The 11,449-nt window shown below is 45.3% G+C and overlaps 1 protein-coding gene across 1 annotated transcript; it reads right to left on the reverse strand.

The window, feature by feature from the left end:
- Nucleotides 1–386: 386 nt before the first annotated feature.
- LOC119460912 (adult-specific rigid cuticular protein 15.7) lies at nucleotides 387–10,489 on the reverse strand. Its single transcript, XM_037722079.2, has 4 exons — nucleotides 10,369–10,489; nucleotides 3,557–3,649; nucleotides 2,087–2,670; nucleotides 387–487 (listed from the first exon to the last, which is right to left on the reverse strand). Exons 1-3 carry the CDS (start codon nucleotides 10,378–10,380, stop codon nucleotides 2,125–2,127), a joined length of 651 nt encoding a protein of 216 aa, XP_037578007.1. The 5' UTR covers nucleotides 10,381–10,489; the 3' UTR covers nucleotides 387–487; nucleotides 2,087–2,124.
- Nucleotides 10,490–11,449: the final 960 nt, after the last annotated feature.

Consider the following 11,449-nt stretch of genomic DNA (forward strand, 5'->3'; position numbering starts at 1 on the left):
GATGCAATAATAGACGTGTCATCACTGCTACTGGCGGCGTAACAGCTGTTTGCTGTCTATGATATGTAGCTTCTGCGAGTTTCACAGACCTCCCAGAATTCTTTTAGTATCTTTAATCTTCGCAGAGCACTGAAAGGAGTGAAATATTTTTTTGTCTGTGCTTGTATACATTCTCGCAGCCTGTTTTAATGATCCGCATGACTGTTATAACTTCCAAGATAATATCGCTAACACTCCACATAGGTGCGCGTTACGCTATGCTGGAAACACCCATTCATGTAAGATCACTTCCGATAGTTACGATGTTAGATACGGATAAATGTCTTACAAGAATCAGAAACACATTTATTTACATGAACAAACAAACAGAAAACAGGAAACGTGAAGGAACACGCAAATAAATGATGTAGGAACCGGGACCTGAAGATGGATAACAACGAAGTCTTGCTTTTGGCAACACTTGCGACACTAACAAATACCCCGTCACCTGAAAGATAAGTAATAAAAGCAAGCCAAAAATAGGTTAAGAGCATAGTAAAAATGAGAAACTTGTCACAACACAATAAATTCAAATTACCGCAGTCTTGAAACACAGTTGGTAATTGTCGGTTCACCCATCGTAAATTTTAATAACTCGTTGCACATTACCATTGGTTAATAGTAATAGGATCACATTCCTATAGTTGTGCGTCTTAAGGCACAAGGCACCGTGGCACATCAGAAGTGTGCGCATGCGTGCATTGAACCGGCTGTATAAGGATGTACCGGCTGTATAAAAGCACCTTACAAATGAGAGAATATGCCTAAGGCATTAAACGTTATGTCAGTAACTCGACCTGTGGCTATGAAAAATATGAATATCCAAATGAATGGTCATTGATGGCTAAAAGACCACTTTGTATGCCCTTCGGGTAGTCATACTCACATCTCACAGCTTTCCTCACAGCTTTCCTCACAGCTTTCCTCACAGCCTAGCTGAACGTGCTTACTATATCGGTGTTTGTGTATCTTGATATCGTGAGGGAGGGGAAAACTACAGCCCGGTCATTATTCCTCACATTGTATACGTTATATTTCTTCCCCACACTGTATACTTTTTTATGTACTAAACCGTAGGCTATAAATCAAGGAACGAAAAAAAAAGTGGAGCCCGATCATTTGTTTGCATCCCGTTGTATCACATTGCCCATGACGAAGACATGTCGCCTTCTTGAAACGTTGGCTCCAAAGACATCCCTTGTTCCACCACTCAGAACGTTCGGAAATGTGAGGTAGTCAGTAGTAAATGAACTCGCATTGAAAGGCAACTATTTGTTGTCATTCTTAATCCCATAACTGACCCAGAACGTAGGCTAGTAGCACGATTTGAATCAATGAATGAAGGAACGAACGAATCTTGGGAGTGACTGCGAACGTAAAGCCTAGGACGCACGGGGCCGAGAGGGCCACCAAACTTTGTTGCTCAAAGTCTGGATATCAACGCCTTGTGGAATTCTTTGATTTTAGTGGCAATCCGCTTAGCTGGTTGTAGATATTTCTGCGCTTGTATGCGTATACTGCTCGAGACTATATCAGCTAATATGCCCAGCGTTCACCAAGAACTTTGGAAAAAAGAAATTCGGAAGAGACACCTAAAATTGCTTACGTCTGGGAATGCGAAAGCATTAAAGGCCCTTTGGTCGCTTTCGCAAGGACGTACGCAATAGGCACACCTTTAGTCAACCAGAACCGTGGAGCCGCCGTGGCGTCGGGAAGCTTGCTCGTCTCGCACCCCGAAGGTCCGGTTCGATTCCCACCCAGACCAAAATTTACCTAATTTTCTTTTCAAAGGCATTAATTTACATTGTTTCCAGGAGCCTCACTGAAAAATTTGACGTCAATCCAAGTATTTCTTGACGCGTTTTTACTCTTTGCCGTCAGCCATTTTTGGTAGCATCATTCGGTCACTCCGCCGACTACAACACCATATTTTCGCGTAATGGGGCATATAATGCTTTCGCATTAAAGGTCACACGGATATCCACAACCCATGTGACTTCTATAGTCTATAGTCATGAACCGTAATACAGCAAATAAATGTTCTCACCTTGATCCCAATAAATAAGCTCGTTTGGAAGCGACTGCCTATCCCAGATAGCCATGCCCGTAGCCTCCGTAGCCCCCGTAGCCACCGTAACCTCCGTAGCCAAGCCCGTAGCCGTGACCAAGCGCACCGACACTGCCGTAACCGTAGTGAGGAGCAGCTGCGTAAGCAGCCACCGGAACGGCAGCCTTCGCGACCACAGCAGCGGCGACGGGTGCGTGGCCGTAGGCTCCCCCATAGCCTCCTCCGTAACCGTAGCCAAGATGTCCGCCGTAAGCTGGGATCACTGGCTTCACAATGGCGACCGGAGCCGGTTGTACCGAAGCCGCAGGTACAGCCTTGCCATTGGCCGACACGTAAGGAGCTGACGCAGGCGCGCTGGTCTTTGTACCAGGCTCGTTGGTCTTGACGACGGCGCGGAACCCGAGCTTGTCGGCCACGTAGTGCACCTGCCGGTGGCGGCCGTCGATGTCTCCGAGGTAGTAGGAACCGTGCACGGGACCATACGCGCCTCCAGCTTCGTGACGGCCGTTGACAGCACCGTAACCGTTAACAATGTCATAGCCGAATTGGTAGTTTCCGTAATCCTGGACAAGAATCAGGCGCATATGACGGCAGCATTAGTATAATGTCATACTCGTATATGTCATAGCATAGCTGAAAACATGCCAGCTCTGCTGGAGAATGTCAGTTATGTAATGACCACATTGTTAAAGGTTACCGACATTTATGGAAGCACATCCTGAGGGTCGCAAATCAATGCTAATTCCAGCAAAGGACAAATTTCCTGCTAATATTTATGCTGGATGCATTAAGTTAAATTCATTATGAGAGAATCGTCACCAATATTTACCACTGCATAGATACAAGCCGAGTCCTTCAATAATGTGACTCTGATACGAGTGCAATATCAGGTGAGTACACGTCTCAGCAGGCGTGAACCCTATTCCCAAGTGTGCCTCATAGTATTTCTCATATTTAAATAACCTGCAGCTAATTTCAACTGCCGGTTTCAGAATTGAAGCAAGGATAGTGAATCACGAACAGAAATTATATAAATGTATAAAATTTCATTTACCGCTCCACAAAAATTCATTCGTCGTTATGTAAAACGTATGGTCCAGCTTGCGTTCTTTTTCAGTTTTAATATCTTGGTGCAATGATAACTTTCACAATTCTGTTGTTTATAGTAGAATGCCTTCAAAAATTAGTAGCAGGTGTACAGCCCAGAGTTGCTTTCGCACAGTTCATTTCCGGTGTCTCTCTTAAGGTCACAAAGCAGCATCCGCCCTCGTAACTCGTACTTGAGTGTAACCCATGGCTGCTCTACACTTTTGCATACTGCTTCGTTTTGAAATTATGTGCCCACAATTTTTTACGTAATGCAATAAGAAATAAAACTGTTTCAAGTTCTGCGGACATACTCCTTGGCATAAAAATTTTTTGTGCCATGTTACACAATGCGTTACTCACGTCCTGTTTCCGATGCTGCACACTGTGTCCTCCGCTAGACGCGACGATACCAGCACTGACGGTGACTGCCAGGCAAAGGAGCGAAGAGATGCACTGCGTATTCATGAAAAAAAAGAAAAAAAAGAAACAGGACTTACGGTCTTCCGAACTAATATATCCATGCTATTCAATATTTGGTATGTTCGGGTGGGATCTGAACATACCAAAAAGAAAAACCCCACAAACAATCAACGACGGCTTATTGTTGTTTAAGCAGAGGCGGGTTGCTATACTGTAGGCATTTCTGTAATTGAAAACTGGCGCTCTTTGGCCTTAGATGCCCTTGCGCCAAAAAATGCAATCATCAATGAAGACATGTTGCTTATTCTGGGGAGTCGCTTGTTTGTCGCATAAGTTACTCAGGGGCAACGCGTAGTCATGCATATTTTTTCAATGCGATTATCTATAGTGTATTTGAGGCTCGTAATGGCTTACAACGAAGCAATACTGTTAACAATAGCTACAACGATGGCCTTCTACCATGCCTTGTGCTTAAGGTGGTCTGCAAACGATATAGGGGAGAAGTAGAGACATGCTCAAATTTCACAGTCTAAAGTTAACGTATTACGTGACGCCAACGGTAAAAAGCATGTACCACATCCACTGCCATGGCTCTGAGTGGCGCTAGTTAACGCTCCCAGGGTCAGACATTTTACACATACATTAATGCCTAAGAATGTGGCCGTGGGAACAGCCATTGTCATAGATCAATGGTAGAGCATCGCACGTGTATGACTGAGGCGTTGGGTCCGGCTACTACCGGCGGCAGGTTGTTTTTGTCCACTTTCATTTTCATTCACACTATCATTTTCAGATTTCAATTTAAAACGAATGATAATTTCCCCTATGCTTTCCTAGGCTCTATATGGTTGTGATAAAAAAAAATCCGCCCCCTCGAGTACGCGATTTCAATCTTGGCCGCGACGACATGCATTCTTGTTCCAGTTACTTTTGTGCTTCAGTGCATAAAACAGCGTTTTCCTAAAATAAGTAACTGGAACGCCAATGCATTTCGTCGGACCCTTTGAAATTTAATATCTCGACACTGGTGCAATCTTGAGAATTCGTTACAAGTGGATACGCCTTGGGAACTCACCGGTTATATTTTGTTGATTGAAATACGCGCCGTAAAGTAATTAATTAGAAAGTTTACTAGCCTAATTATGTTAATTATTTAATGAAGCATTTTGATTTCTCGTAGAACTTATGGCCGCCTCATCGGGTAACTTAGTTCAAGGGTTAGAATTGTGTCATCTGCCACAGATAATGTTTAAAAATTGTGGACCTTCTAAAAAAACCACATGGTATATCTGAATCATATTTATAAGTACCTTACAGAGCCCTCATGGGGCATCTTGTAAGGAGGGCAGTACAGTAAATACATACATAAATACTAAAATTCAATAGCACCTTAACAAAGTAAAACATCCATTAGTGCAGAAAGATGCGAATGAACCCGAAAAATTGCCAAGATGCACTATAAAACCAAGGACGGTAACAATGGCATTCATAGTTGAAAAAACAAAAATGAAAACGCAACAACGAACAAAAAAGCAATTCTAACTCAGCGGCCACCGTTCTACGGAGAATGAAGACAACTGACAAAAGATCGTTTTCATGTAAAAAAGAAAGAAGGATAAAAAAAAGACGGACATATCGGCAACAGCACTATAGGCAAGGGCAATGGTGGAAGTGGCTAATTCAAAACATCAGATCTTGGACCATAGATTTTTTTAATTATCGCAAAACTTTGCGTGATCTCGCTCTGATGCAAGGTTATATAGAAGGTCATTCCACAAACGGATAGCTCGTGGATGTGTTGTACCGGCGGTACAAAACAAATGTCAGAGAACAGCTTCTATGAAGGCTTTGTTGAAAGATTTGGTGATGGTGGAATAAAAGCCACCTCTAGGACCACACGTAGAGCCAACTTAGAGCCTTGTAGACATCAGGTGAATTCCGGTTTTGCCAAAATTTAACGCCAAACACGCCACATTCCGAATGCGTTTCGGTGGTAGCGGGATGCGCTTTCCGTTGGGGCCTTCCTTCACCGACCGAAATACCACCCATCTCCGAGGGCTCATGCGCTTCGCCCCGCGCAGCACAGACAGATAAGCAGTCAATACGTTGATAAATATAATAAGGAGTGATGAGGGGTTATATAGGTCCTATCACTGTTGATAATGGTTCGACGGGGATGGATAAGGTGCTAAAAAGCGATAACGGCTTAAAATAGAGTAATTCTGATAAGGTTTGTAAGTGTCGTATCAAGTCCGATAAGGTTGATAAAGACCGATAAGGGTAGGATCATATCCGATAAGGTTGATAAGGACAAATAAGAGTTGATAATGATCGGATCGATTGCAATAAGGTTGATAATGACCGATAAGGGCTGATAAGGGTTTATACTGGTCAGTTCAAGCTTGATAAGATTGATAATGACACTGAGCTGCATGAAGATGAGCACGTGGCACAATGCTTGCACATACTTAGACAACTCCAGTGGAATTTCTGCATAATTTTTTTTTACGCCGGGGAAGAAACGTTTCATCACGACTTGGACCGATCAACAAGGCGTAACAGCGTCGCAACGCGTCGACTTAGCGCTAGCGGCTACGAGGAAAGGACGTTTAAAGGTGGGCTGATCCCGAAGGTGGTGCAGTCTAATGCAGCGTCTCAAAGTGCTAGCTGCCACAGGGCAAGAAGGGGAGAAATTGGTACGCTTTCATAAGCAACTTGTAGCTACGTGGCACGACACACGCGAAAGCCAGTGCTAAGGTTAACTATTATTCGCTCGTTTTATACTGCATCTGTGACCCAATGAAAATTGGAGAGAGCGCACGCGCCCGTATATAGTTTCAAAGTGCTAGTTGACAATGCCCCGAGTGAAGTATACGTGCGATTTTGGCCTAACGGTTACAGCGTCTGGTTGTTGTGCTGAGAGACCAACGCTTGGTCCCACTATCAGGCACGTATTCTTTTTATTGAAGAGGCCCGAAACTATGCCTATATGACTACCGAAACCTACCTACCTACCGCTAAGTGCGTGGGATAAGGCAAAACAATGCTTCGCGTTAAAAATTTAGCAAAAAGAAAGAATGACAGGTCAGACAATGTCATTCTTTCCTTCTTGGTCTCTTTAGAGAATGGTCTCTTATATAAACGTTTTGCTATGATCCCTTTTTACAATAGAACCAAGAGCGCACTAAACAGTCGCATACGTGCCTACATACATTTGCGGCCTTGTGCAGAGCCGAAATGCACGGCTAGTGGCAGCTGGGCACTGTCTGATACCACTCGTTGGTAGGCAGTGCGCGAACTACGCATTTCGATGGGGGCGAAATGCGAAAACACCCGTGTACTTAGATTTAGGTGCACGTTAAATAACCCCAGGTGGTCCAAAATATTCCGGAGTCCCCCACTACAGCGTGCCTCATAATCAGATCGTGGTTTTGGCCCGTAAAATCCCATAATTAAATTTTTTTAAGTGCGCGTACTAACATTAGCTAAAACATGTGCAGCGTGGCTGGTCGTATAAAGAATAATATTCGTCGTGTGAGGGAGCGAAGCTTGTTCTTGTACATAAGCTGCATTCCATCGCTCTACCAAAACAGTCCATGCATGCGGGAGGCAATCTTTTGAACACAGTGTTGCACGAGTGCAATTTATCAATCTCACTGAACCGAGGAAGGACAGGGAGACAAACTGTTCAGACATCTGCCACGAAAAGAGTGACGAGATCGGGTGGCTGAAAAGTCTAGTCAAGGACATCGAGTAGCTCACCTGTCCCAAATCACCTTCCACACCTGCAGTGAATACACTACGTACACGCCACCTGAGTTGTATGTGCTTGAAGACCGGCGCAAGTGCCTAGAAATAGTTACTGAGGGTTGCGAACTGCACCGGAAGAAAATAAATCAGGAAGGGAGTTATACACCTGTTTATTGTCTTTCTTCGAGACAAGGAGTTGGTCAACATCTGGTGACACACCCTTGCTAACAAGGTACGAGATGCTAAGGCAGAATAATTGCCAGTCAAGCACGCCAGGCTTACCCCGCCTGCTGCAACACCACCCTAACTACCACCACTACTATGTATTTTACTTATTATGATGGAAGAGCAGCGGATGCAATTATAGCATGTCGTTTTGCCGTTCAAACCTTGTTGCACTGCGTTGTAGTTGGCAATCAATTACATGCTAATATCTCAAAGCTCTCAAGCTTGTAATCTCATCTACATAGCTTTGACTGAAGTATCTGAAACTATTTTGCACACAGAAATGCTCCGAGCTATATTATATATATATCCGTAGTAAAGATCAGAAAAATGAAAAGCTGGCCGAGTCGGTTTGGTAACCACGTTGATAAAACATCCTACAATTTTCGGACTGCACGCCAGAAAGAGACAGGCCACAGGTACTGTGTTCCTATCGTGTCTTGTCCAAAAGTTTGAGTGTTTTCTCATCGACATGGTAAGGACACACGGTAGTTCCCGGGAAAAAAAAAGGAAGCCGTGAAAATTAGTACCACTTCTTTTTATTTTTATTTTTGCGTGTTTAGCCGCAGTATAGGTACAGTTTAGGGCGATGGACGGATAAGACATGCAAGGGCGCTAAGCCAAGCCAATCCGGATGAATCGGGAAGCGCGTATCCGGGGCATAGAACACTGCGATATTATGCCTTCCAACGATGCAGAAGCTAACGCGAGGAGCGCAAGAGGTATATCCAAGTTCAACGAACTTTTCTGGCAGCCGAATTCATTCGCCATGCAATTTTATTCACCACCCCAGATACTTCTCTTTATTACTGGCCTGAAAGTGAAAGTGTTATAAGTAGACATTTGAACCCATACATGCAGCAGGAAAGACGCTTGATCATGAGGATTTGGAACTTTGTTGTGAACAACTCAGGTTCTAGCTTATATTTCTATTTTGCTCTAAATAAATTCGGCCATGGACTTGAATGCTAGCTACAAGAGCTTTAAAGTTTTTAAGCAGCATCTCAGCTTATCTAAGGTGCAAAGCAGGAAGAAAAATAAATAAGTAGAAAGTGCTTGCTTTGTCCCTGGCGCTCGAAGGAGATAGCTGCTAGTTTTGTAAAGAACAACAGGTGACACATGCGGGACATAAGAGGAGCTGCACTGCGCTCACATATTGCAGTAGTGGGCAGTTCATCAAATGACAAGTTATATAACTTGACGTGGCCAGTCACATTTGCTGAGCTTTCCGAGCGCGAAATTCAAATTTCGGCAAAGCTATTCCTCGATAGGTTGACAACTCCAACCTTGAAGCGAGCACCCTTCAGATATCATTTCCTGCGAGACCATTACGGCAACCAGAAAGAATACATATAGCTGCTGGCGTCATCACGGCTCGGGTAACTTCGACAGCTCGACGTGCGTTCTTTGATATACTCGTGTTTTTTTTTGTGTGTTTTTTTTACAGTTCACGCACAGAAGTGCTTCGGCATTTCAAAATGTGTTTAGACAGGTATTAAAGGGAAAAATTAGGTCAAGCAGAAGTTGTGGATGGTACTTTAAATGTAGCGAACAGATAAGTGTTACGAGCCTTCTCGTATGCACAAAAAGAGAGACACAAAAACCACGCAAAGCTGTCGACTGTCACGTTCAATTTTCTGAGGACGCTCGTGTGGCCTCAATAGTTATTGCAGCATCTGATATAGTTGCAAAAAGAAATCTATTGCAGCCTGCTCGAAAATTAAAGAGAGCACAAACTTACACCTTTTCAAGAATTTTGCTCTAGAGAAGGATAGTGTCCAAAAAAAAAGCGAAACTACCAAAGCTACGTCGTCACTGAATGACATTATCAATTCTGCAGTTTGGGTACTAAATAAAATAAAGGGACTTGCTTTTTTGTTCGTAAGTAACTTATCTTTTTTAGGTAATCGAGCACTAACACCAGATCAAAAAGGAAATACAATGGCCTCGCATGATATATAATTTGCCCTTACTGTAACTTTAATGCCTTCTAAGAAAGAATTGAGAAGCCTTTCTCAGTTATCTATAATCAACAGCTGAATAGCAAAAGAATCAGAGCGGAAAGAATGGTGCAGCAGGCTGAATTGATGATTTACGTTAAAAGTGAGTTCGGGGCAGCGTTATTAGGGGGCAACGTAGCATTAACTATGCGTACTTTTAATCTTCGTCATCGCGACCGACAACAATAACGGGCACTACGGTCATGCACACAGCTAAACCATAGACTGAATCATGAGCGTCGCCCCAATGCGGTTAACTACTATAAATGTACACACCATCAAAACACAATGCAAGACTCCCATATTCCCAAGGTTATTCGTTATGTCCAGTAACGGATACGGGGGGTATCGTATCGCTCCTAAATTTCGTGTTTGTATTTCATTTATATCCCATAACCTGCGCTTGAAGTATTGCAGCTAAATATACTTAATGTAATTGATACATAAGACCAGATCGCTGTCGAAGCAGTCAGTTGGTACCACACTGGAAGCACGGTGCCCCTTCCCCCTGCGCTGCAGATTTACGTGCTAATGCAGTGGACAGCTGCACGCATTTTTCACATCATTCGCGTCAACGTGCTCATCGTCGCGGCAGCGCCGTACAAGCAACACATCGCCTAGGGGGGTTAGACATCACCCAGAGCATAGTGCCAAGCTGTTGGCGGCTGGAGCGAGAAGTGGGCGCGGCACGACGGCACCACGGCCAGACCGCGCACCACGAGGCAAGAACTGTCCCTCGTGATGAGTGTCGCCGGCGACGCACGTGGACGCACGTACCTTGGCGAACATGTTGCTGAGTTTCCGTCCCGTCGGGTGCACTACGTATTCCAGTCGGGTGTATGCGTCGGCGCTGCTTTCACTATGACCACTTGATGAGGCGTCCGGAGGATTTTATAGTTCCTCCTCCGGCGGAGGAAACCACCGCGCCCAGAGGCCTCCTCGCTCGACCCCGAGGCGGCGGATGGAAGGAGGAGTGACCGCCTTTTGGGGCCATTATTGCGTCATCCGCTACCCTGCTGTCTTGGACCATTCCGGGCGGCCCTTATTGTTTCTCCCGCGCGGCAGCCAACAAAACGGTATTGTATCGGCCGTAGGATGGGGAGAGCGAACACGGCTTTGTTCTCCAGCGGCTCCTGCCGCCACCGCTGACCAGGAATCGGGTCGGCCCAGCATTATCGCCAAATCACTGGCTCGTGCGCGCTTCGCGCTCTCGTCTTGCCCCAGCCTTGATGCGTTTTTACGTGCGTGCCTTCCTGCCTGGGCCAAGCGTGCTCCGCGGCTCTTAGCGCCCGGGCACGCGTTTCCGATGTGGAATGTCTCTCCTTTTAAGCAACAAGGCGTGCACACTGACAGCGACGTTCCTACGCATGCTCCCGTGAGCCTGTTTGCCGAGACCTTGTCTGAGCCGTCAGCCTCAGCTTTCACCTTCGCGCAGTCGAAGCGAGCTTGCCGTCCCGATTTCGTGGCCGATCACTTGCCAAGTCGTTGACAGCGCCTGCTGTTGTCCGTCTCGTTTGACCATCGTCGGTGCAAAAGAAGAAAATGAGGACGTGCTAATTGCGCCTGCAGTTTAATCTGTCACACACCTGCCTATCCTGGCCTTGTCAGTCAACCGGCAACACGAGCGGGACGTGCTGGCAGATCGCGGTGGGAGCACCGGGTTAAGCTCCTTACGAATTGGTCATCTGTCCGAATTGAACGATTAGCAAGCGCTGCTGGAGGAGTAGAACTGAGAGGGAAGGCGAGCAGCACCCGAAAAACAGTGGCGTTCAAATAACGGTCATCGGACGGCGCCACATCCATCACCTCGTTTCACAAGAGTACTCACTCATTTCCCATCAAGTTGGTTCATTGCGTA

This window comes from Dermacentor silvarum, chromosome 1, assembly GCF_013339745.2.
Source record: "Dermacentor silvarum isolate Dsil-2018 chromosome 1, BIME_Dsil_1.4, whole genome shotgun sequence".
NCBI lineage: Eukaryota > Metazoa > Arthropoda > Arachnida > Ixodida > Ixodidae > Dermacentor > Dermacentor silvarum.